The sequence below is a fragment of the Moschus berezovskii genome, chromosome 23 (genome assembly GCF_049115385.1).
Source record: "Moschus berezovskii isolate FMDL1 chromosome 23, NW_MosBer_1.0, whole genome shotgun sequence".
Lineage (NCBI taxonomy): Eukaryota > Metazoa > Chordata > Mammalia > Artiodactyla > Moschidae > Moschus > Moschus berezovskii.
The window spans coordinates 38,366,886-38,394,695 of NC_142482.1; the positions used below are offsets into that span (position 1 = coordinate 38,366,886).

At 36.0% G+C, this 27,810-nt stretch overlaps 1 protein-coding gene across 1 annotated transcript in view; it reads left to right on the forward strand.

Annotated features, from left to right (window-relative positions):
- Positions 1 to 27,469, forward strand: part of TSBP1 (testis expressed basic protein 1) — a 63,815-nt gene extending 36,346 nt beyond the window's left edge. Inside the window, exons 26-33 of the mRNA XM_088831303.1 lie at positions 664 to 684; positions 1,653 to 1,670; positions 3,199 to 3,219; positions 3,897 to 3,914; positions 8,298 to 8,318; positions 19,522 to 19,542; positions 20,336 to 20,350; positions 25,926 to 27,469. Of these exons, the coding sequence (XP_088687429.1) occupies positions 664 to 684; positions 1,653 to 1,670; positions 3,199 to 3,219; positions 3,897 to 3,914; positions 8,298 to 8,318; positions 19,522 to 19,542; positions 20,336 to 20,350; positions 25,926 to 27,469 (1,679 nt within the window). The remainder of the gene's footprint in view (positions 1 to 663; positions 685 to 1,652; positions 1,671 to 3,198; positions 3,220 to 3,896; positions 3,915 to 8,297; positions 8,319 to 19,521; positions 19,543 to 20,335; positions 20,351 to 25,925) is intronic.
- The last annotated feature ends 341 nt before the right edge of the window (positions 27,470 to 27,810 follow it).

Sequence of the window (27,810 nt, forward strand, 5' to 3'; positions counted from 1 at the left end):
AAGATGAAAAGGGTATATAAACAACTGCACCTAAAACTTTTAAGAAATAAAAATTTGGACTGAGACTTGGTCATTAAATTTTATAAAATGAGGGTTATTAGCAATCTTAATAGGTTTGAGGGGAAACAAAAGTCTAATTGAAGAGGTTAAGGAGAGAGAGAAAAGTTAGAACCGTAAAGCAGTTGATATGGCATATAGCATATGGTAGAGCTAAGATAACATCATAAGAGCAGCAAAGACGGGAGCTCTGATAGGTTGTGACTTCCCTCGTGGGGAATAAAATACAGACTATCCATGTTTAAAAAAAGATAAAAGAAGAAGTTATATATATTTTTAATGCAGTTTGGATTCCAAACTGCATTAAAAGAACGAAGTTATAAAAAAGAACAAAGTTGAAATTTTTGAAATGAAAAAAGTTACTGAAATTGAAACAACAGATAATTAAATAAAATCAGAGACCTAGATGGGAAAAGAAAGAGTGATCCATCACTAGCTATGGACCATTTCTTCAATAACATTTCCAAGGGAAAGTGGTCCTTGCAGAATCTCTTTTTTTCTTTTCACTACTCTTCAGTCTACAATGATCATCATAACATCATTGAAAATGTGTTTCTGTTTCATTAGACAATCACACTAATTTGTTCATTTGCTTTTTTATTAAAGCAAGACCTGAAAAATCTAAAGGTAGGTCCCATGTTTCTCTCAATTCTATTGTTATCACTGGTGCTTCATGGTATCTAGAGGAGGCCCTTTTGTGCCTTGTTTTTAGTGTGAAAGTTTACCAAGGCTTAAGATTTATATTTCTGATTCTATGGTTTGTTTTTTTTCTAGCATTTCTCTCCTTCTAGCTTCTTGTTTCCCTATTCGTACTTTCAGTAGCTTGCTTCATTTTGAACTATCAACATTCATTTGCAGACTATAATTGAAACTAATTGGTACACTATGGGATACTATGATAACAAATACTAGTTGTTACGTACTTACAAGGTACCAGGCACTGTACTTAGCTTTATATATGCATATACATTATAGAAGATAAATATTGTTATTTCTATAAGAAGGAAGTAGTAAGACTAGGTAACTTGCTCATGACCCCACAATTATGAGCAGAATAGGTTGGGATTCAAATTCAGGTTTATTTACCAGAATCTAAAAGCAAGTACTGCTTTCATCCCATTCAAAGGGGGAGTCGCCAGCCCTAAGATATCTATGTGACTGAGAAAAAGAGAACTTTCCTAAAATTAATCTAAAAAACAGTAATTAGCAAATAAGAATTACAGTAATGATCATGATAAATCAATACAATCATTCCAAAGAAGTGGTGAGAAAAAAAGGAATAATAATAAGGAGGCAATAAAGTGTGACATAAAAATCTTACTGGAAAGTTTGAATTAGCAGAGAAAAATCAGAAGGAAGAAATAGCATCTTCCAATGATTCCACTCTGATCCTTTCTTTCCAAAAAAGCACTCAAATTAAAAGGTACTTGAGCAGAATAATCTGAAGACATTTATTCTCCCACTAATTTAACTGATTCTAAATAGAGAGTTTGGTGATCTCTCAAAGTCTTGTTTTTTAAAATTTTCAGCATAAAGAGTTTGAGAAGTAACTCTGTTCTTCATGTCTCATTAATTTTTTTATTTCTCTTTTACAGTAAAGCAAGAACCACCAAGTAAGTTTTATATCTATCCATCAATTCTGGGGTTGGTTCCTGTATTGATTATATCCTTTTCTGAACAAGTAAGACCTTGACATTCAAGTTTTTCCATTTCTCTATTAATATTAACTTCCTCTAGTCACTGATGAATATTTTGAAAGTTAAAAACTCACAAATGGCAAATAACAAACAGGTTAAAGGTGACCTGGAGTTGGAAGTGTTTTTGAACATTTTTTTTTAATTGTTACCTATGGAAAAAAGTTAACTGTTAGTTAACTGTTAGTATTTTTATTAGAATTTATAAGTTCTCTTTGGTCGGAAATTTAAAAAGCATAAGACAGAAATAAAGCTGAACTGGCAAAGTTAAATTCATTGAGATCTTACTCATTCAAAAAAATATAATTATTGAGGTTTTATCAGGCACTAGGAATATAGCAGGGACCAAAAATAGAAAATGACACTACTGTCCTAGAGTTCATATGTAGATTTGAAAATTCTGGACATGTTTCTCATCCAGAGAATTTGGGGAAAATAGGAAGAAAATGTAGCTTATTTCTCTCACTTCTAGAAATGGAACTGTTGTATCTGACAAATATGTTTCAGTAGTATTATAGAATATAGTTCCATCTTTATTTACCAAACAATATCAATTAGATCAATGAGAGCCATGTTCTCTATATCTACATTAATGACAACTGCAATTCTAAGAAATTTCCTGTTTGATATTTGTTATGTACTCACTGTGGGCTTTTTCCTAAAAATGATCATTTCCATTTCAAGGAAAAAATTGACATTTATATTTTTCACACCCTTTCCTCAGAATCCTACTAGAATATTTACGATTCTATACAAAGCACAGATTACAACAATAAGTGGGAAAAATTAACATGATTGATTTTTATCATAGTAAGCTAAAACGTCCTACTTAAAACAAACTAGACTTCATATATTTTAAGAGATTTATGATAAGGACACTATAGAGATTATATTTTATTGCCCAAGGAGAAACACAGGGAAAGTGAAGTCGATCTTCATTTCTGACAGCTGGAATTGCTTATGTTCATTAATTTTTGAAAACACACAGACCAACTTCTTCCCACTTGGATTATTAAATAATATCTAGAAGATGAAGCTGATAAGCAGAAATTATTAAGAATGCCAAGAAAATCTTGGGATTAGCTCTACTGACTTTTCAAGAAAAGAATATGTTTTCAACAAAACGTAAGACAGGAATGACAGAGAAAAGTGGGAAAACTCCCATGAAAGAGTAAACAGGGGATATGAGGCTTTTCCAGCTCTGTAGTAGTTTAATTTCCATGAGAAATTAGATGATAAAAGGAAAATAGCCTCCCCCTTTCTTACCCTTTTAAAATGATTGTGTTACTGTACAAGAAAGATTAAAATAACTCATGTAAAAAGTTTGGAACTTATTCTTCCTTTTTCACCCCAGAAATTCTTGTCTGGAAATAGTAAGAATTCTATTATCAGTGTCAATTCGGTTATCAATGTCAACCCATACTAATCATTTCTGTTTGAATTTTAGTACATGCAGCAGTACCTATCAGTAAGTCCTTTTTCATTTCATAAATTTGGTACAAATTGGGATCGTAAACTGAGATATTTTTCCCAAATAGGACCAATTGCATTTATTTTATTTATAAATAGTCTCTCTCTCTTTTATTTGGCAACCTGCTGTGTTATTAATTTTTCAATAAAAAGAATAAATATTTGATTGAGACTAAGTATAAAAAATATTGTTTTCTAAAACTATTCCAAGAACTTTTAATAACAAGAATCTTCCATACTACAAAAAGGAAAGATATATAGGGGGGATAAAATAAATATGGAGATACCAATAAAAAATAGAGGGAAACTCAGTATGATACGTTAGGTGTGGGAAGAGGAGAGAGAATAATTGCAATTAGCATTCAAATTTTTTGAAAGTTCTCCACATGATTTAAATCCTGTATACTAGAGAAGAAAGAAAAAGAATGACATAAGCATTTATGTTATTAGCCCTTATACTCCATTGAAATACACTGAAGACAGTCACATCAGACTAGGACTACTACTTCACCACAAAGAAATGCTAATTCCTCTTATTCCATTTTGGATTTCTTTCTGGGGGAGGTTTAGTGTCTTTCAAACATCTCTCTGTTGCCTTGGAAAAACAAGGAAGGTAACTATATTCTTGATCCTAAAATTCTGCTGTTATATATTTGTTTCATGTTGTTCTGCCAGTTACTCCAGTACCTATTGGTAAGTTATTATTCATCTATTTCTTAATTCCAATGTCTTTTTGAAAATTAGCCCTCAAGTAAAGGACTTCATATTCACATTTTTCAACCCACTTTGCCTCCCCATTATCCAGTACCCTTAAGTTACTGATAAATTTCAAAACCAGTATGCCCAATGACTGGTAAAAAAAATAAAGGATAGAAAATTAAGACCTTGAGGTAGTATTTTTCACCCAAAGAAGAAACTAATTTAAATAGAATAAGCAATGTCAGCATTGCTTTGTTAAGTATTATATATTGATACATCACTGATCTCATTTAAATTAATGTAACTTTCAGAAAGCAAACGTGCAGAGGCAGTATGTTGCAAGATATAAAGAACAGAGTATCCTTTAAATTCATAGTTCCATTTCCATATACATGCTGTAAGGAATTATTCTAAATATGGAACAAAACAATTTGCATGATGCTAATTTGTTAAAAAAATAACAAGGAAAGGTAATATATTTCAGTGTTTAAGAAAGGAATCAGACAGACCAATCAAATCTCAGTTAAAACACTTACCAGCCGTGTGTCTGTGGGTAAACTATTTAATGTCTCTTAAAATTAAATTTATATTATCTTTATTTGGATTGTCTTTAATCATTTCCTTGAAAATTTGATATTCTCATTCCCATTATTCCACATTACTGGAACAACTAATTTATTTATAAATTAGTGGAAAACATAAATCCTTAATGACAGAAAAAAAATAGGGAGAAAAAAGTGCTGGTGACAATTTAAACATTTCATCAATACAAGTCAAGCTGTGAGGAAAATCTGACGATGAAGAGACAAGAGCAGGAAGTCAAATCTCTTCGCCAAAAGAGAGAGGCAGGAAAATTATGAGCTACATTTGAATATGGTAACATCTGATACCTTTCTCCTACTATCCTCGAGGTCTACTTTAACATACTTTGCAGTGGAGAACTTTTAAAAGAAATAATTTTTCAAAAATTACCAGTGAACGTGAAATTCTTTTTTCTCAAATTCCTAGGAAACATGTATATATACATACTTTACCCTCTGACCTATGTCTCCTAACATAGACTTAAAAATTTCATGTTCCAGTTACTAGAGGATGATAGCCTCTCTAACTCTTTTAGTCAGAGAGACTACATTATTCTTTCAAATTAACACCCCAGAGAGAGATCTATTTTTATGTTTTTGACACAAGATTTTGAAATACCTCTAGGAGTTTAGTTCTTTATTTGGCAGTCACATGGAGCTTCTTCTTGGTTGACATTAGTTAAGTGCCCTCTAAGAGTTGTGAGGAAACTGACTATTCTTCAGTTCAGTTCACTCGCTCAGTCGTGTCCGACTCTCCGCGACCCCATGAATCACAGCATGCCAGGCCTCCCTGTCCATCACCAACTCCCGGAGTTCACTCAAACTCATGTCCACAGAGTCGGTGATGCCATCCAGCCATCTCATTCTCCGTCGTCCCCTTCTCCTCCTGCCCCCAACCTTTCCCAGCATCAGAGTCTTTTCCAGTGAGTCAACTCGTCGCATGAAGTGGCCAAAGTATTGCAGTTTCAGCTTTAGCATCAGTCCCTCCAATGAACACCCAGGATTGATCTCCTTTAGAATGGACTGGTTGGATCTCCTTGCAGTCCAAGGGACTCTCAAGAGTCTTCTCCAGCACCACAGTTCAAAAGCATCGATTCTTTGGCGATCAGCTTTCTTCACAGTCCAACTCGCACAGCCATACATGACCACGGGAAAAACCATTGCCTTGACTAGACGGATCTTGGTTGGCAAAGTAATGTCTCTGCTTTTTAATATACTATCAAGGTTGGTCATAACTTTCCTTCCAAGGAGCAAGCGTCTTTTAATTTCATGGCTGCAATCAGCATCTGCAGTGATTTTGGAGCCCAAAAAAATAAAGTCTGACACTGTTTCCACTGTTTTTCCATCTATTTCCCATGAAGTGATGGGACCAGATGCCATGATCTTTGTTTTCTGAATGTTGAGCTTCAAGCCAACCTTTTCACTCTCCTCTTTCACTTTCATCAAGAGGCTTTTGAGTTCCTCTTCACTTTCTGCCATAAGGGTAGTGTCATCTGCATATCTGAGGTTATTGATATTTCTTCCAGCAATCTTGATTCCAGCTGGTGCTTCTTCCAGCCCAGCGTTCCTCATGATGTACTTTGCATATAAGTTAAATAAGCAAGGTGACAATATACAACCTTGACGTACACCTTTTCCTATTTGGAACCAGTCTGTTGTTCCATGTCCAGTTCTAACTGTTGCTTCCTGACCTGCATACAGGTTTCTCAAGAGGCAGGTCAGGTGGTCTGGGATTCCCATCTCTTTCAGGCTATTCTTATCAAATGATAAAATGTTTCGCCATTTTTACTACTTTCAAGAGTAATGGCATTAATACAAACTCTGTTCAATACACTAGGTGGAAGTATGACCTTGACTTGGATGAGATTTTAGGTATAAATTCACTAGCTGCCTATTTTTCAGCAGCTTTTCATATCCCCTCCACATACAAGGCCAGTCATTCTATCTAATGACTATATTTCAACTCTTTTCTAAATGACCTATGAGCAAAGAATAAATCTTTAACTTAGTGTAATAACAGTCTTTACAGTCACTATTAGCTTATAATTCATAAATAATGCTTATCTATAACTGTGAAATGTTAATACTTTATAATAATGTAAGCTATTAATAATACCTAGATATTAATAACTTCTACCATAACAATTACTGCATGTCATCCCCCAGCTTTCCTATTTATATGAAGTTGTGGGTATATTAATGCCTCCACATTTGTCCTTCAGCCCTCAATTATTGGACAAAAACAGTAAAGGGGTTGATTTATGATGTTTCATTGCAGTTTCCTTCTTAGAAGAGAAAGTGGTCTCAGGAATTTTTTTCCTCTTCCACTACAGAGAATATGATTAGTAATTGAATTTTTAGAAGCTTGAGTTTTGTGTTAGGTTGAGTAGAGTTCTTTTCCAAACCCACCAACATGCTGTTTGGTTAGCAATCCTAGTGTCCTTTGGCCCCCACAGGGTTCCAGTCCCATGCTTTGATTGGTTATAATCACTCCTATTAATGCAAAAATCTAAGTAGCATATTTTCCCATCTCATTTGCTTTTAAATGTTTCTGTATTTCCCAAAATTATTGATATTAAGTGAGAAATATATTCATGCAAATAATAAAGAGAACAGACATAATATGGCCTTATTTTTAATAGAAAAAAATGTCCTAAAATAGCAAAGGTTTTAGCTCAAATATTTCCAAGATAAGACAAGGAATAAGTAAATTAAGTGATGGACTTAGAAGAATTACATAACAGAAAGTGAAGAACAGAATATACACATTATGAGATTAGATTCTGAAGTAGAAAAAAATAGAAGGAGCAAAATTTAAATAAATACTTTAAATTTTCATAATAATCGAGAAGAAAAGTAAGAGTAGCTTAACTCAATTCCATTTGCCCACTCTAAATATATGAAAGACTTAGGCCTATAAAAGATCAGGAATTGAAGCTCCTGAGACTTTTCATTTGTCATTGTAACCGATCCTGGTTTTTCCCTGTTCTATACCCCTGAAAGATGTGCAAGTAAGAACTCTAATCTTAAATGGTTACATTTCACACATGCTACTTATTAAACCATATTTAAAATTTCTGATTAAAAAAGAAAACAAAATTTCAAAAAAAATTGAAAAATTATGACAAAATTTTTAAATCAACAATTATAAATAAACGTTCTCTACTGCAAAAGCAATACGGTGAGAGCTGACATGGTGGTTAGAGATTTGAAATGGAGAGAGAATATTGAAAGACAGAAAAAAAGAAGAGAAACTTAAAATAGTAATCTTGAACTGGTGACCATTCTCCTAAAAGGTTGTTGTCTTGCCCTAGTTAAAAATCTTAAAAACAAAAATTATTTCATTAGAAAAGTGAATTTCACTCATATAACCCATTAAACAGGACTTCCTAAAGGAAATCAACCTGGAATATTCACTGGACGGACTGATACTAATGTTGAAACTCCAATACTTTGGCCACTGATGTGAAAAGACCCTGATGCTGGGCAAGACTGAGTTCAGGAGGAGAAGGAGACAACAGAGGATGAGATGGTTGGATGGCATCACCAACTCAATGGACATGAGTTTGACATGGGGTCGCAGAGTCAGACATGACTTAGCAACTGAACAAAAAAAAAAAATGATCTCGATATTTAGGTTATTCAAGTGGAGTTAAGACTGAATTAATACAGAATAGAATATTGATATAAGATGTAATGTTTCCCAAAAGTCCCTTTTCTGATGTTCCTAGTGGGGTTTTCAATGGGAACCAAGTACATCATTTTTTTTAAATAATAATTTATTTTTCTTTTTTAGTAATTGGTCCAGTGGCAGCTGGTAAGTTCTAATCGTCTTTCTCAGTTTCTTCTGGCAATCTGTAATACCTGTGTTCCTTTATTTGCCCTGATACTTTTAACAGCCTACCAGTCTGAACCCTGAGTGACTATTTTCCACCACTTTTCTTCCACACTTTTTAGTATCACTTCAGGTTGCAAATAGTTTGGAGGGTTGTTGGGCTTGGGGGGTTTTAGGGATGAGGGCTGTAAATTAAAGGCCTACAGAAATAGGAAACCATATGTCAAGGATAAAGAAAAAATAATTGTTCCTTTGGTTAAAGAATTAATTTATAGAATAGAAACAAAAAGAAACAATGCTGGCAAAATATGCTGAAGTCAGATCACCAGAAAGACCATGGATATAACATAATAACAAATTTATATTTTAATCTGAAATATAAGGTCACAAAAAAAAATTCCAAAAGGTAGAAAAATAAAATTAGAAAATATGAGTAAGCTGAGAGTATAAAGAAGGACAGATGCACAATGTAAACAAAGAAAAACAAATTAAAATAAGTTGAATATAGAAAGAAAAGTTGATCTTTGTCCCCTCCTTCATATCTAAACCTGAACCACCGCTGCTGCTCAGAGAGTAAACGTTAGGAGCACTACTCTAGAAGCCTTTTCTGATTCTCCTTCCTTGAAAGAACAGAATAAGAACTTCTGTAATACTCAGGCGAACGTTTAAAAAATGAACATGTCTCCATTTTCCAAAAAGAGTTGGTCTGAATGGGCCAATTGAAAAACAAAAATTACAGAACTCTGATGAATGAAATCAAATAACTAAACAAATGGAAAGATAGTCCATGTTCAATATAACCAAGATGTCAGTTCTTCTCAAAGTTATCTATAGATTCAATGCAGTTTCAATCAAATCCTAGGAAGATATTTTGTAAATGCTGAAAAACTGATTCTAAAGTGTATATGAAGTGTCAAAAGACACAGAATAGCCAATACAATGTATTGGAAGAGAAGAACAAAATTGGAGGATCGACACTACCCAACTTAAAGATTTATATATAAAGCTACAGTAATCCAGACAGTGTGGCACTGGTGAAAAAAATAAATAAATAGATCAGTGGAACAGAACAGACAGCCCAGAAATAGCCCTACTTGAATATATAAAGTCAACTAATCTTTGACAAGGGAGCAAAGACAAATACGCTGGAGCAAAGATATACTTCAACAAATGGTGTTGTAACACCTGCTCACACACTTGCAAAAAATGAACCTTGACCCAGATCTTACTTAACTCAAAATGGATCACATCCCTAAATATAAAACCCAAAACTTTAACACTCCTTGGAGATAGCATAGGAGTAAATCTAGATGATGTTGGGAATGGCAATAACTTTCTAGATACAAAACTAAGAGCAGAATTTATAAGAGAAATAACTGAAAAGCTGACTTCTTTAAAGTTTTCTTCTCTGCAAAGGCACTATCAAGAGAATTAGAAAATATGCCATGGACTGACAAAAAAAATTTGCAAAGACACTGTAATCCAAAACATACAAAGAACTCTTAAAATTCAATAATAAGAAAACCAGTTTAAAAATGAGCTAAAGATCTTAACAGATACCTCACCAGAGAAGGTATATGGATGGCAAATAAGCATTAAAAAATATGTTCAACATCATATGTCACCAAGGAATGTGAATTAAAAATTAGATACCACTGCATACCTATTTAGAATGGTCAAAAATCAGAATACTGACAATACCAAATGCTGACAGGGATATGAAGCAACTTTGCTGATGGAAATGCAAAATGGTATCGCCATTTTGGAAGCCAATTTGGCAGTTTCTTATAAGTCTAAACATACTCTTAACATACAGTTTGGCAATCATGCTCCTCGGTTTATACTCAAGGGATTCAAAATGTATGTCTACACTAAAACCTGCACACAGATGTTCATAGCAGCTTCATCTGTAATTGTCAAAATTTGGAAGCAAACAAGATGTTCTTCGAACTGTGGTACATCCAGGCAATGGAATATCATTCAACACTAAAAAGAAATGAGCTATAAAATCATGAAAAGACAGAGAGGAAACTTAAATGCATATTACTAAATAAAAGAAGCCAATCTGAAAAAGCTATATACTGTATAGTGGAGTGAAGTCGCTCAGTCGTGTCCAACTCTTTGCGACCCCATGGACTGTATAATCTGCCAGGCTCCTCTGTCCGTGGGATTTTCCGGGCAAGAATACTGGACTGGGTTTCCGTTTCCTTCTCCAGGGGATCTTCCCAACCCAGGGATCGAACCCGGGTCTCCCACGTTGTAGGCAGATGCTTTCACCATCTGAGCCACAAGGGAAGTATACTGTATGATTATATACTGTATGATCTCAACTATATGACATTCTTGAAAGACAAAATTATGGATACAGTAAAAATATCAGTCATTGCCAGGGGTGAGGTGTGGAGTGGAGAAAGATGTAAGGAAACATGAATAGGTGGAACACAATCATTTTGAATGCAATGAAATACTGTGTATGATAATATAATGTTGTGGAGAAGGAAATGGCAACCCACTCCAATATTCTTGCCTGGAGAATCCCAGGGATGGGGGAGCCTGGTGGGCTGCCGTCTATGGGGTCGCACAGAATCAGACACGACTGAAGCAACTTAGCAGCAGTAGCAGCAGCATATATCACTGAACATTTCCCCAAGCCCATAGAATATATCACACCAAAAGTGAATCATATGCGTGAAACAGGACACTCAAAGCCGGCGCATTGGGACAAACCTGAGGGATGGGATGGGGAGGGAGGTGGGAGGGGGGCTCAGGATGAGGGACACATGTACACCCATGATTGATTCATGTCAATGTATGGCAAAAACCACTACAATATTGTAAAGTAATTAGCCTCCAATTAAAATAAATTATTTTTAAAGATATATATACATATATATATATATATATATATATATATATATCATGGAATATTCAGTTCAGTTCAGTTGCTCAGTCGTGTCCAACTCTTTGCAACCCCATGGACTGTAGCATACCAGGCCTCCCTGTCCATCACCAACTCATGGAGTTTACTCAAACTCATGTCCATTGAGTCGGTGATGCCATCCAACCATCTTATCCTCTGTTGTCCCCTTCTCCTCCTGCCCTCAATCTTTCCCAGCATCAGGGTCTTTTCAAATGAGTCAGTTCTTCACATCAGGTGGCCAAAGTATTGGAGGTTCAGCTTCAACATCAGTCCTTCCAATGAACAACCAGGCCTGACCTCCTTTAGGATGGACTGGCTGGATCTCCTTGCAGTCCAAGGGACTCTCAAGAGTCTTCTCCAACACCACAGTTCAACAGCATCAATTCTTCAGTGCTCAGCTTTCTTTATATTCCAACTCTCACATCCATACATGACTACTGGAAAAACCACAACCTTGACTAGACAGACCTTTGTGGGCAAAGTAATGTCTCTGCTTTTTAATATGCTGTCTAGGTTGGTCATAACTTTCCTTCCAAAGAATATGCATCTTTTAATTTCATGGCTGCAATCCTACTCAGCCATAAAAATGAAATATTGCCATTTGTGACATGGATGGATCTAGAGGCTATTATGCTAAGTGAAATAAATCAGACAAAGATAAAAATAAAGTGAATCATAATGTAAACTACAGACTTTGGATGAGTATGATATGTCAATCTAGGTTCGTCAGTTTAACAAATGTACCACTCTGGTGGGGGATATTGATAATGCAGAAGGCTGTGCATCTGTAGCAGTAGAAGGAATATGGGAAATCATACTTTCTTCTTAAAATTGCTGTGAACTTAAAACTGCTCTTAAAAATGCTTTACTAAAAAATTAGCATAGTATATTTTTAATGATCCAACTATAAAATTATAAGAAAAGTAAAAGAATATAAAATCTATATTATGAAAGTATCAATTTTTAAAGCAAGAGTGGGTAAATTAATATCACAAAAAGTAGACCTCAAAGCAAAACTTACCAGAAACAAAGAGGGACATGACATTAAGATAAGAAAAAAATCAAAACACCAAGAAGACATAGAAAACCCAAATATGTATGCACCAAGCAAAGTTTTTAAAAATACGGGAAAGAAAACTAATAAGAATGAGAAAAGAAACAATAAAACTCACAATTACAGCTGGGAAATTCAAAACCCCATTCTCAGCAACTTATAGAGCTACGAAATAGAACATGAAAAAGGTGAGAGAATTAGCCAGGCAGATATCTAAAGGGCAGTATCTCAGGCAGAGAGGACAATGAGCAAACCACTCTGTGATAGAAACATTTCTGAACTCTTTGAGGAAAAATAAGAAATCACATGCTGGAGCATAAAGAGATAAAGAGAAGCTATCAGAGAGCTATGAGGGGATAGTGTTCTAAGGCCTTCCTTGGAAAGGCACGGTAATGACTTTAGCTTAAACGAGATGAGGAATCTTTGGTGGATCTTAACCAGAGTGATCCGATCTGACTGAAACTTTAAAAGGATACCTGTAGCTACTATATTGGGAAGTTGACTGGCAGACAAGGGTGAAAGCAGTAAGATCAACTAGGGGGATGACAGTAACTTGAGTCACAGTGAGTCATTAAGGTAGCAGGAAGTATCAGATTCTTACAACACATTCAGGAATCTGGGTCCTACTACAGCACTCTATCCTACTGGAGATCTTGATGGTACCATAGAAGAAAGAATCAAGGAAATGGAAGTAGGGAAGAATTGTGTTTCTGATCCAAAAATTAACATACCTTCTTGTTCTGATTTTCAGGAATACCTCAGGTACTTACTAGTAAAATTGCTAATCTATTTCTAGTATTTTAGTTTCCTCTAGGGCACAGGTGAGTAAACTTTTCTATAGAGGACAGATAATAAATATTTTAAGTTTTGTAAGCCATAAGGTCTCTGTCACAACTACTCAACTCTGCTGTTGTAACACAAAAGCAGTCAGAAATAATATGTAAAAGAAACAGCATGGATGTTTCCCAATAAGACATTATTTGTAGACATTGAAATTTGAACGTCATATAATTTTCACACCTTACAAAATATTATTCTTATTTTTTCAAACATTTTTAAAATGTAAGCTCCATCCTTATCTCGCAGGATGTATGCGTATATGTGACAGGCTGGATAGATTTATTCCATTGGCTATACTTTGCTAACCCCTTCTCTAGAATATAAATACTCATTTTCCTCAGTGTAAACACATTTTTTCCAGGTATTGTGTAAAGTCCATGCTTTCTTTTCACTTTGTAAAATTAGGTATACCAAGAAACATCATGAAAAATGCAATAGAAAGCAAAGGTAACAAGGCAGACCAAATGGAAGATGGAGCAGATGACTTAGAGGACATGAATACAGAAATAATTCAGTTACAAGAAGATAGAGAACTTAGATTTTTTTAAGTGAAGAGACCCTATAAGAGCTATCAGATTCAATCTGAAAAAGCAAACAGAAGAATAACTGGTGTAACATAAGGAGAAGAGAGGGAAAAGTAAGCAGGGAGTTTATTTTTAAAAAATAGCTGAGAACTTTCCAAACTCGGTGATGGACTTAGACATAGGCATCCATGAAGCTAATAGAACACCTTATTATCTCAATGCTAAAAGGCCTCTCCAAGACACATTATAACGAAGCTGCCAAAAATCACTGATAAAGAATCTTAAAAGCAGACAAGAAAAAGTAACCTACAATGAGTTACCCCCAGTGGACTATCAGAGGATTCTTAGCAGAAACTTTACAGGCCAGGAGAGAGTGAAATAACATATTCAGAGTGCTGAAAGATAAAAATTATCAACCAATAATACTTTATCCAGCAAAGTTATCTTTCAGAAATGAAGAATAAATAAAGGCTTTCTCAAAAAAACAAAAGCTGAAGGAGTTTGCCATGACAAGACCTGCCTTGCAAGAAAATCTAATCTAATTCTTCAGGCTAAAATGAAAAAATATTTATCAGCTACATAAAAATATCTGACAGTACACAATTCTCCTGTAAAGGTGAAAATTTAACAGAATTAGAAAAGTATAAGTCTGTATTTGAATGTTAACTACTTAACTACAGTATAAAAGTTAAAGGGAGAGAGCATTAAAAATAACTATAGTTATAATTCTTTGACAAATTCATAGCATAAAAATATAAGCTGTGACATGAAAAATATAAAAAGGGATTCAAAGTAAATATTTGATATGCAAGGTCAGATCTTTTTCATATAACTCAGTTGAAACAGCCTATTACAACAATTGAATGCAGAAGCAGATATGAGAATTCAGCCATATTCTCCTCAGCCAGACATTAAAAAGATTTGCAAAAAAAAAAAAAGTATATATATATATATATATATGGAAGAATCAAAGGACAGAGCCTTTTAAACAAATGAAAATAAGCTGCTGTTGGCATAAAAATGGACTCCTGTATCTGTGAAACATTATATGTAGTCCTCACTCAACCTACAAAGCAAACATCTAGAGTAGATTCACAAAAATATTTTAAAGAGGAAACTGAGTACATCACCATGGAAAACCACCAACTTACAAAGATAGGCAGAAACAGTAGGGAAAAAAAACAATGAAAATATCCCTCAAATAAGAAGACAATAAATCAGTATGACACCCTTACATATCAATTAATAATCACACTAAATTCACCAATCAAAAGGTACATAAACGCTAAATAGATTCAAAAACAAGATCCAACCATATTCTGCCCATAAGAGACCTATTTCAACTCTAAACACACAGAGGCATGTGTGAAGTGAAGGGCCAGAATAATATATTTCATGAACTGAACTGAACTGAAACAAAAAAAAAGCAGAGGTAGACATACTTAAGCTCAATCAGTTCAGTCCAGTTCAGTCGCTTAGTCATGTCCAACTCTTTGCGACCCCATGGACTGCAGCACACCAGGCTTCCCTGTCCATCACCAACTCCCAGAGTTTACTCAAACTCTTGTCCATTGAGTCGCGGATGCCATCCAACCATCTCACCCTCTGTTGTCCCCTTCTCCTCCCGCCTTCAATCTTTCCCAGCATCAGGGTCTTTCCCAATGAGTCAGTTCTTCACATCAGGTGGACAAAGTATTGGAGATTCAGCTTCAACATCAGCCCTTTCAATGAATATTCAGAACTGATTTCCTTTAGGATGGACTGGTTGGATCTCCTTGCAGTCCAAAGGACTCCCAAGAGTCTTCTCCAACACCACAGTTCAAAAGCATCAATTCTTCAGCACTCAGCTTTCTTTGGAGAAGGAAATGGCAACCCACTCCCGTACCCTTGCCTGGAAAATCTCATGGACAGAGGAGCCTGGTAGGCTGTAGTCCATAGGGTCGCTAAGAGTTGGACATGACTGAGCGACTTCACTTTCACTTTTCACTCTCAAGCATTGAAGAAGGAAATGGCAGCCCACTCCAGTGTTCTTGACTGGAGAATCCCAGGGACGGGGGAGCCTGGTGGGCTGCCGTCTACGGGGTCGCACAGAGTCGGACACGACTGAAGCGACTTAGCAGCAGCAGCAGCTTTCTTTATAGTCCAACTCTCACATCCATACATGACCACTGGAAAAACCATAGCTTTGACTAGATGGACCTTTGTTGGAAAAGCAATGTCTCTGCTTTTTAATAAGCTGTCTAGGTCGGAGAAGGCAATGGCACCCTACTCCAGTACTCTTGCCTGGAAAATCCCATGGATAAAGGAGCCTGGTGGGCTGCGGTCCATGGGGTCGCTAAGAGTCGGACATGACTGAGAAACTTCACTTTCACTTTTCATTTTCATGCACTGGAGAAGGAAATGGCAACCCACTCCAGTGTTCTTGCCTGGAGAATCCCAAGGGAAGGGGAGCCTGGTGGGCTTCCGTCTATGGGGTCGCACAGAGTCAAACACGACTGAAGTGACTTAGCAGCAGCAGCAGGTTGGTCATAACTTTTCTTCCAAGGAGCAAGAGTCTTTCAGTTTCATAGCTGCAGTCACCATCTGCAGTGATTTTGGAGCCCAAAGAAATAAAGTCTGCCACTATTTCCACAGTTTTCTCATCTATTTCCCATGAAGTGATGGGACCAGATGCCATGATCTTAGTTTTCTGAATGTTGAGCTTCAAGCCAGCCTTTTCACTCTCCTCTTTCACTTTCATCAAGAGGCTCTTCAGTTCTTCTCTGCTTTCTGACATAAGGGTGGTGTCATCTGCATACCTGAGGTTATTGATATTTCTCCCGGCAATCTTGATTCCAGCTTGTGCTTCATCCAGTCCAGCATTTCTCATGATGTACTCTGCATATAAGTTAAATAAGCAGGGTGACAATATACAGCCTTGACATACTCCCTTCCCAATTTGGAACCATTCTGTTGTTCCATGTCCAGTTCTAACTGTTGCTTCTTGACCTGCATATAGATTTCTCAGGAGGCAGGTCAGGCAGTCTGGTATTCCCATATTTTTAAGAATTTTACACAGTTTACTGTAATCCACACAGTCAAAGGCTTTGGCGTAGTCAATAAAGAGAAAGTAGATCTTTATCTGCAACTCTCGTGCTTTTTCAAAGATCCAACAGATGTTGGCAATTTAATCTCTGGTTCCTCTGCCTTTTGTAAATCCAGCTTGAACATCTAGAAGTTCACAGTTCACATACTGTTGAAGCCTGGTTTGGACATACTTACATGAGACAAAATAAACTTTAGCCAAAAACATTAACAAGAGACAAAGTCATTACATAATAAGGAAAGGGTCACTACATCAAGAAAATATAACCATTGTAAACATATATGCACCCAACATTGGCGCACCTAAATATATTGTCAGTTCTAATATTGAAGGGAGAAAGAGATAGCAATACAATAACAACAAGAAATGGCAACCCACTCCAGTGTACTTGTCTGGAGAATCCCAGGGACGGGGGCCGCACAGAGTCAGACACAACTGAAGCGACTTAGCAGCAGCTGCAGCAGTAACAACAACAGGATAACTTCAACATTCCACTACCAGCAATAGGTAGATCATCCAGAGAGAAAATCAATGAAGAAGTGCTGGAATTGAACTATATGCTAGACCAAATGAACTTAACAGACATATATAGAACATTCCATCCAACAGCAACAAAATATACATTCTTCTCAAGTGCAATGGAACTCTCTCAGGGACAGATCATAGGATAGGACAAAAAGAAATATAGAAGAAATACAAATCATGAAAGAAGTAAAACTGTCACTATTTATAGCTGGTATGATTTTATATATAGAAAATATCAAAGATGCAACCAAAAAACTTTTAAAACTAGTCAATAATTTCAGTAAGGCTTCCAATACAAAATCAACATTTGGGAATCAATTGCACTTCTACACACTAATAATGAAACAACTGAAAAAGTAATAAAGACAACTTTCCCATTCACAGTAACATCAAAATCAATAAAATATCTAGGAACAAATTTAACCACGGAAGGGAAATATCTGTACAATAGAAACTATTAACAGTTTGCTAAAAGAAATCAAAGAAGAAACAATGGAAAGCCATCCCCAATGTTCATGGATCAGAAGAATTAATACTGTTAAAATGTTCACACTACCCAAAGCCATCTATAGTTTCAAAACAATCCCCATTAAAATGGTATTCTTCATATTCAACACAGAAATAGAAGGGGGGAAAAAAGCCTTAAAATTTGTACAGAACCACAAAGAACTCATATCCTGATGGGAAAAAAACAAAAATAGATATGTCCCATTTCCTGAGCTCAAAATATATTACCAAACTATAGTAATTAAAACAGTATGGTACTGGCATAAAAATAAATCGATGTAACCAAATAGCTCAGAATTAAGCCTTCGCATACACAGTCAATTAATATTCAACAAGGAAGTCAAGCACACCCAATGGGATAAAGATAGTCTCTTCAGCAAAGAGCATATCACCTCACACCAGATAGAATGGCTATATTCAAGAGTATGAGATAACAAGTGTAACAAGGATGCAGAGAGAAGGGAAACCTTGTGCACTGTTGATGGGAATGTAAATTAGTTCAATCACTATGGAAAACAATAAAGAGATTCCTCAAAAAATTAAAAATGGATCTACCAAATTATCCAGCAATGCCTCTTCTGCTATATACCCAAAGGAAATGAGACAGGATATCAACGAGATATATGTATTCCGATGTTTATTGCATCATATTCACAATAGCCAAGATATGGAAACAACCCAAGTGCTCATCAATGGATGAATGAATAAAGATGTGGCATACAGTCATTCCTCTGTATCCACGGGTGCAGCATCTACGTATTCAACCAACCATGTATAGAAAACATTTGGGAATAAAAATGCCAGAAACTTCCAAAAAGCAAAACTTGAATTTGCCACATGCAAACAACTACTTACACAGCATTTATACTGTGTTAGGTACTATAATAAATCTAGAGATGATTTAAGTATACAGGAGGATGTTCATAGGTTATATGCAAATATGACACCATTTTATAATACGAAACTTGAGCTCCATGGATTTGGGCAGGGGGTGCAGAGAATAAAATATCTCCCACAGATAATGAAGAATGACTGTATGTATACAATGAAATATTATTCACAGTCATGAGAAAGCACATATCACCATTTGCAACAATATGGATGGACCATGAGTATATTAGGCTAAGTGGATAAGTGAGAGACAGAGGAAGTAAAGTACTACATGTACTCTATATATGGAATCTAAAAAAGTCAAACTAGTAAAAGACAGAATTAAAATGGTGGTTACCAGGGAATTGGGGGTGCAGGTATAGGAGAGATGCTTAAGGATACAAACTTGCAACAAGTAGTAAATAAGATCTGGAGATCTGATAAAGTTGTTGTCTAAATAGTGAATATAGACAACAAAATTATAACTGTCAAACTTGCTAAGAGACTAGAACATAAGAATTCCAACCACTAAAAAGAAAGGATCATTATGTAATGTGATAGAGCTGCCAATGATCCTGCAAAGACTGTCATATTACAATATATAAAATATATCAAATTAACATGTATATTTCAAATTTGCATAATATTGTATTTCAATTATATATATTCATTAAAACATCTTTAAATAAAGTAGCTAATCACAACAGACCAAGAGAAGGGGGAAGGGAAAGGAAGGTTCTCCATATTCAAATAAATAGAACTTAATTGTTCATGACACAGATTGCAACCAGTGCAGAGGACTGAGGGGTGAAGAAGGGAAACCCAATACCTACTGCTATGTTTATCTTTGTCTCTTTCAGTGGACAGTTCTGGAAAACTCAGTAAGTTTGGATCATTTCCTTGCCTTACCCATTTCTGTGTCTAGATACTTTGAGTTTTTGCTCCCAGATGTTTTTGTATTCCAAGTTCTTCTACCCTAGAATAATCAGTATTTCTTAAATAAGTGATTTTCTCTTATTTTTATTTCCTTTTCTCTATTTTTTCTTTGTCACCAAATATAATGGTCTTGTGGTTCGTCCTGATTATTTACTACCAAACATTATTGGCAGTGTATATTCCCAGCTAGTCTATCACAAAAGAGTATGTTTTATTTGTGCTGAAATCCGACAATAGATAATTTTTACTAAAAAAAAAAAACCCTAGGATTGGCATAATGATAGATGTCAGAAAAAGATGGTGATTTTGATAACTGACTAATGATACATATTTTTCCAACTGAAGTAGAGTGGGTAAAAATCTGACCTGTGAGAGAATAATGAAAGGTGGGAAATTATTTGAATTTTGGTAGAATATTACTTACCCACAGATTCAAATCCACTAAATGGCTTTCTAATGTTTGCATAATGTTACTTCTCTATGGAGTAGCATATGGAGTTTTGGCCACCAGGATTCCTGAATATGAAACAGAGGGCTTTATACTCCCTGGAAGTCCTATTTCTGGATTCACCAACAAAGATAGTGAAGGACAGGGAAGCCTGGCATGCTAACGTACATGGGGTCACAAAGAGTCAGACATGACTTAGGCCTGAACAACCAACAAAGGGTATCATTGAGAATTGGGTTCTTCTTGAGTTACAAAATCCCCACTGACTTCCTTTTGTGTTTCATTTTTAGCACTATCTCCTATGGGTAAGTTCATTATCTATTCACAACTCTGATATTTTACATTATTTATAGTTATTGTCTGGCCTGATTGTCTTTACTCCCCAAATAATCTTATGCTTCCAAGGTCATTTTAAATGTCCCTATTCTCCAGAATTTTCCAACACTTTCAGCAACTATTTTTGGAGAGGTTGCTGTAGAGGAGATCAAGTTTACACAAAAGGGTGTGATAGATTACTAAGTTGTAGGTTTTGCCATTCATCGATACCACTGGAAAACACACTGGAGACAAATTTTACTTTATGTCATATATCAATACAGTTCAGTTGCTCAGTCGTGTCTGACTATTTGCGACCCCATGGACTGCAGCATGCCAGGCTTCCCAGTACATCACCAATGCCTAGAGCTTGCTCAAACTCATGTCCATTGAGTCAGTGATGCCATCCAACTATCTTGTCCTCTGTCGTCCCCTTCTCCTAATGCCTTCAATCTTTCCCAGCATTAGGGTCTTTTCTAATGAGTCAGTTCTTCGCATCAGGTGGCCAAAGTATTGAAGCTCCAGCTTAAGCATCAGTCCTTCCAATGAATATTCAGGATTGATTTCCTTTAGGACTGACTGGTTTGATTTCCTTGCAGTCCAACGAACTCTCAAGAGTCTTCTCCAACATATGTTGTAGATTTATGACACCAATTTTTGAAACAATATTTTACTATTTTTTATACTATGTTCCTAAAGCCAAGACAGACTATTCTCTCTGCCCTCTAACTCTTATTTCAAATAAAAAATAATGGACTAAGAAAACAGAAAAAAAATTTAAGATTTTAAAAAGGGTGCTATAGTATCTGGCCATCTTCTAGGCTCTGAAAAAGAATCTCCTTACTGACTCCCAGGAAAATACAATGAAAGATTGATTTCTGAATTCTGTCAGCTCTTTGCTGGTAATTTAGAACTCTGTTTTAGTTATAAGTGAAGCTCAACTGAATCACATTGATAAGAAAAAGAAAACTACTTAAAGACAAAATTTTATGGACTTCCTGTTGCCTTCTAAATAACTTTACCTTTGAGAGATATAGTAGGTATTGAGCACCTCTTATATACTGAGCACTGTGCTAGGCACTGGAGAAGGAAATGGAAACCCACTCCAGTAGTCTTGCCTGGAGAATCCCATGGACAGGGGAGCCTGACGGGCTGCAGTCCATATAGTCCATACAGGGTCGCACAGAGACAGACATGACTGAAGCAACTTAGCGTGCATGCATGCATGTGTGTGTGTGCTGCTGCTGCTGCTGCTAAGTCACTTCAGTCGTGTCCGACTCTGTGTGACTCCATAGACGGAAGCCCACCAGGCTCCCCCGTCCCTGGGATTCTCCAGGCAAGAACACCAGAGCAGGTTGCCATTTCATTTTCAAAAACAGTATGTCTTATTTTTACTATAGCCCTGCCTGGCAACTAGTATTATCCCCCACTTTACAGACCAGGAAAATGGTTCAGACATGCCCAAGTTAAAAGAATTTGTAAACAGCAATGTCAGGATCTAAAACCAGGATTTCTTGTCTTTGAAGTACACACCTTTTCCACATCAACACATTGCCTCGTATACTGAACCACCAATACCTTTTTTGTAATTAGACCTGAACCTTATCTACAAATCAGATATTTTTAAACACAAACATACACCTACTAGAAAAGCTATATAAGCAAATGTGTAAAGAATCCTTTTAAAAATAGAAGACATCTCATTTAAATCGATTAAGCTTTTAACATTTTTAAATTCAGATTTGTCAATATCATCATCATTTAACTAAGAGGCCAATTCTTCAATGAAATCTTATAAAACAAAACAGAACAATAACTTAAAACTGTGGAAAATGTCACCATACATTTCAAGTCTCTCAAAGGTTCTGCTGCTGCTGCTGCTGCTGCTAAGTCGCTTCAGTCGTGTCCGACTCTGTGCGACCCCATAGACGGCAGCCCATAAGTCTCCCCCGTCCCTGGGATTCTCCAGGCAAGAATGCTGGAGTGGGTTGCCATTTCCTTCTCCAATGCATGAAAGTGAAAAGTGAAAGAGAAGTCACTCAGTCGTGTCCGACCCTTAGCGACCCCACGGACTGCAGCCCACCAGACTCCTCTGTCCATGGGATTTTCCAGGCAAGAGTACTGGAGTGGGGTGCCATTGCCTTCTCCCCTCAAAGGTTCTAACCACTGGTAAACATAAAATATGACTTTATATTTAATCATATTTAAGGCTTACTGTTCTTTCTCAGTTCACACTTAGAAGGAGGGTGGGTTTTTGGGTGGGGGAAGGAGGCAAAATTGAAAGGGACAATTCTTTTCTTTTGATTCACAGAACAAGAAACATACATTCAGACTAGTCCTGAGGTGTCTGTAGTTCTCAAATGCCCTCCCCACATGGGGAAGGTGATAATACTGTGTATGTTTTCCTAACAAAAAGAAAGTGGGCTATGGGAAGGGAATGAAGGGGGATTCATTTTTAATGAATATTTCTTAATTGCCAGCTTAATCTTTTAAATTATTTCCTGGTGAAAGATATGTTCTTGTTGACAATATTTCAAACATATGCTTCCCAGTGGATATTTTCAATGTAAAGAAGTTAAGATTTAATCCATAGTTCAAAGAAAGATTTAAGACAGATCAGCCCATCAAACTTCATCATCCTCTCAAGCTGAGTTTATTTTCTCACCTCCACTTTCAACTAATAAGTACATGATCTTTCAAAATTTAACCCGAAGCCTGAGAACTATGATTCATCTCTCCAATACTTAAAAATCTTTTAGAGTCTACATCTGATTGTGCTCTCTCTGACGGTCACTAAATTAAAAACCTAATAAGATTAATATCCAACAAAGCCCATGATCTATTTTCTACCTTATTTGTCACAGAATTAGAATTATTAATGTGACAGTTGTTTCATATCACTTAGCTTTAGTAAAAATTAATCCAATTTGAAGTTTTTAATCAGCCTGAATACAATGATCACTAAAATTTTAATTAAGTCTTTTGATTGTACTATAATTTTGTTGTATAGGCTATTGCCTGCAATAAATAACCTTTCAACCAGGGCTTACAAATTTTTATAATATGGAGATTATGTGGTTCAAGGGAAAGAAAAGATTCATGTATTATCTAGAAATGTAGGAGAAGGGAGAGACGAACTTAGAATTTGATGAAAGAATGATCTGTGGCTTACTTCTGCAATTCAAAGTTGAAATAGGGGTAAATTTCACTTTATGGGATAACTAGCTTTCTAAAACAGAGAAGGCAATGGCAAGCCACTCTAGTACTCTTGCCTAGAAAATCCAATGGATGGAGGAGCCTGGTAGGCTGCAGTCCATGGTGTCGCTAAGGGTCGGACACGACTGAGCGACTTCAATTTCACTTTTCACTTTCACACATTGGAGAAGGAAATGGCAACCCACTCCAGTGTTCTTGCCTGGAGAATCCCAGGGACGGGGGAGCCTGGTGGGCTTCCGTCTATGGGGTCACACAGAGTCGGACACGACTGAAGTGACTTAGCAGCAGCAGCTTTCTAAAAATTAAATCCGAGAAAATTTATTTCTGTTAATTAACTTTAAAGTAGAAAATATATAGCAAAGATATTAAAATAACCAAAGGTATGAAGATACTGTTATAAGTACTTGATACTGTTAGAAGATTAGAAGGTTCAGTAGAAAAGCATGCTCTTTACCACACCACACCCCCAAACAAAGTGTTCACTGGTAGTGCTGTCAAAAATCAAAATATTCTGGATTTTCTCAATACAGAAATGCTTAAGATATACTACCACTGATTTTCATTAGAAAGTTGGAAATGGGTTTTTCTAGAATAAAATATCCGTATTAATATCTTGCTGAGCAGTACTAGGGAAGAAAATATACAAAAGGGCTCAGAAAGGATTACTGTGGGATTCTTTGTGTCAGGATTTGGTGTCAAAAGTCTTAAAATACCAAACAGAAAACACTGAATTACAATATCCCATTTGATTCTGTTACCTTCTTACCTAATTCAAGTATCTCACTTATTTATAACCAGTAGAATTCAGTTAAGTATATATTAATTTTTCAAACATCAAACCCTAAATGTACCAAAGAACTTCCTATTTTAAAAACTGAATAGTTAAATTTTAAGCAGTAAATCTTTCTATAATACAATTAACCATTTCTCTAAATTATTTGGTTGGAACTAAGAATGTCTTGATAGATCAGAGAGAGTTTTGATAGATCAGAGACAGAGACAGACAGACATGTGTCTGTCTCATGTGGCAGTAATAATAGTTAACATTTATTCACTACATACTGTTTCATGCACTGAACTGACTGCTTAACTTAGATATTATTGATATTTAATCCTCCCTATACTTCTGTGAAGTAGCTACTTATACTTCTGTGAAGTACCTGTTCTCATTTTACAGATTAGAAAGTGAAGTTTCCCCAAGATCACCCAGCTAGTCAAGTACGGAGTCAGATTTAAATCAGTCTGTCTCTAAAGGCAATGCTCCTTAAACACTGTCTAGAATCCTTAAACAGCTGAACAAAGTGGGCAGAAAAGATTAAATATGAAAAAAGTAAGTCTTTGGGGATTAACTGATTTACCCAAATAAACCCAGCTAACAGGGATGTTTTTAAGTCTTAAAATCAGTATTCTTTCTATGCCATTAAATTTTAAATATTGGATTTGCTCAAAGCAAGGCATGCCTCTGCTTCATGGCAAGAACCTACACAATTTTCCTTGGTACTACAGATACTGTTTTTTCTTAATCCAGGGAATCAAATCATCAAACAAAAAAAAAAAAGGCAAAAACTAACAAATTCAAGTTTATAGAACACACAGAAATTGAGACACAACAGAGTTGATTTACCTATACATGAAAAAAGGGACTTGAAATTTTTGCATAGTGCGTTAGCAGATGTCTAGGGTATTGGTTAAAACTGACCTTTGAAGTCTGACTACTCAGGTTCAAATCCCAGCTCCACTACCTACTAATTTCAGGACCATATTCACACTCATTTAAACATTCTGTACCTTAGTTTATTAATCTGTAAAATAGCGATAGTATCTACCCTATATGGTTTTTGTGAGGATTAAATGAGTTAATACAAACAAAGTGCTCAGAACATTACTGCCTGGTATATGGTAAGCACTCAATAATTATCAGCTAGCACTAGCATTACTTTGCATATTGAGATATGCTTTTATTCAATAGGGAAAGCATACTTTGAATTTATTCTTTCTATTTTAAGAAACAATCATTGCTTTCTATAATTTTTCTAAAATTAAATTCTATTTCTTTTTGGAATACATCTTTCATTAGCTATCAAATATTATTTATTAGACACAATATATTGAACAAATGTCAGTTCATTTTGAAAACATTTTACCTTTTCTTCCATTAATCTTTTGATTTATTGAAAGAAGTCTGGAAAGTTATCAATATTTATATAATTTTATGTGTAGAGTTCCACCATTTTATATTTTGAAGAAAATTTCAAGTTATCGCACAAGTTATCTCCTCTTGTCAGTTTTATGTAGGAATAAAACAAAAATACTTGATATCTGAATCATGCACTTTTGTTGTGTGCTCAGTTATATTTCCAGGTTACATGGATGGAGAATTTATTAAAAAATCAGATTCCAAAGCCCAGATTCTAAAAAGCGGAAGCACTACAAAGTTTCAGAGTAGCCAAGAAGAAAACAAGGAAGAACTACAGAAGAAAATCTCATTTACAGATTCTGATGAGGTCATGATGGCAGAGCACAAAAGAGAATTAGGCAATTTCCAAGATGTTGAGTTGCGGAAAGGTAAGGTAGAAATGGAAGTCAAGGTAAAGGACAGTAATGCTGAGATAATGAAAAGACAGGAATCCCAAGAAAAAGTGAGCGACATGAAAATGCCAAGAGAAGCAGCAGCCCAGGTAGAGAAGAGTGAGGCTGAAATACCACAAGGACAGGAAGCCAAAGTAGAGAAGAATGAGGCCGAAACAGCACAAGGACAGGATGCCCAAGCAGAGGAAAGTGAAGCCAAAGTACCAAAAGGACAGGACGCCCAAGTAGAGGAACATAAAGTTGAAATACCACAAGAACAGGACGCCCAAGCAGAGGAAAGTGAAGCCAAGATACCAAAAGGACAGGATGTCCAAGTGGAAAAGAGTGAGACCAAAGTATCACAAGGACAGGAAGCCCAAATAGAGAAAAGTGAATCCAAAATACCAAAAGGACAGGACGCCCAAGTAGAAAAGAGTGAGGCCAAAGTATCACAAGGACAGGAAGCCCAAGTAGAGAAAAGTAAAGCTGAAATACCACAAGGACAGGACGCCCAAGCAGAGAAAAGTGAAGCCAAGATACCAAAAGGACGGGGGCCCAAAGTAAAGAAGAATGAAACTAGAATACCAATAGGACAGGGGTCCCAAGTAAAGAAGAGTGAGACCAGAATTCTAATAGGACAGGGGTCCCAAGTAGAGAAGAGTGAAACTAGAACACCAGTAGGACAGAGGTCCCAAGTAGAGAAGAGTGAAACTAGAATTCCAATAAGACAGGGATCCCAAGTAAAGAAGAGTGAGACCAGAATACCAATAAGACAGGGGTCCCAAGTAGAGAGGAGTGAAACTAGAATTCCAATAGGACAGGGGTCCCAAGTAAAGAAGAATGAGACCAGAATACCAATAGGGCAGGGGTCCCAAGTAAAGAGTGAGACCAGAATACCAATAGGGCAGGGGTCCCAAGTAAAGAAGAGTGAGACTAGAATACCAATAGGGCAGGGGTCGCAAGTAAAGAAGAATGAGACCAGAATACCAATAGGGCAGGGGTCCCAAGTAAAGAGTGAGACCAGAATACCAATAGCGCAGGGGTCCCAAGTAAAGAAGAGTGAGACTAGAATACCAATAGGGCAGGGGTCCCAAGTAAAGAAGAGTGAGACAATAATATCAAATGGACAAACGGCCCAAGGAAAGGAGAGTTCAGAAGACAAAGAAAAGCAGGACAATGAAAAGAGAGATACAGGGAAAGATACAGAAGAAAATGATGCCAAAAACAAGAATGGTCATGGAGAAAAGGACAAAGTTCAAGGAAAGAATAACTTGACAATCAAGGATAAAAAAGTGGAAACTTCACAAAGACACAAAACCAAGTAAAGTTTCCTTTGCTTGTAAAGTACAACAAAAAGGAAGAGCAGTGGTAAATAAAAGACCCATAAGACAACTGATTATTATGACTTCTGTCCTCCAAATACAAGTCATATCTCAGCCGTTACTTAACTGTATCATAGTAGATTGCCTTTAAACTATACATCTACAGAGTTTCTGCTATTTGGAAGTTTAACTGTTTTAAGACCTCTTCAGTCACAAACCTCAGCTTCCACCTCTGTTATAAGTTGATACTTAGATTTACTCAGTCAAGAAAGACTGGATACTTTCTGAAATAAAACATTTTTATTTTAAAAATTAAAATGATTTCCTTTGACAAATATTTTATC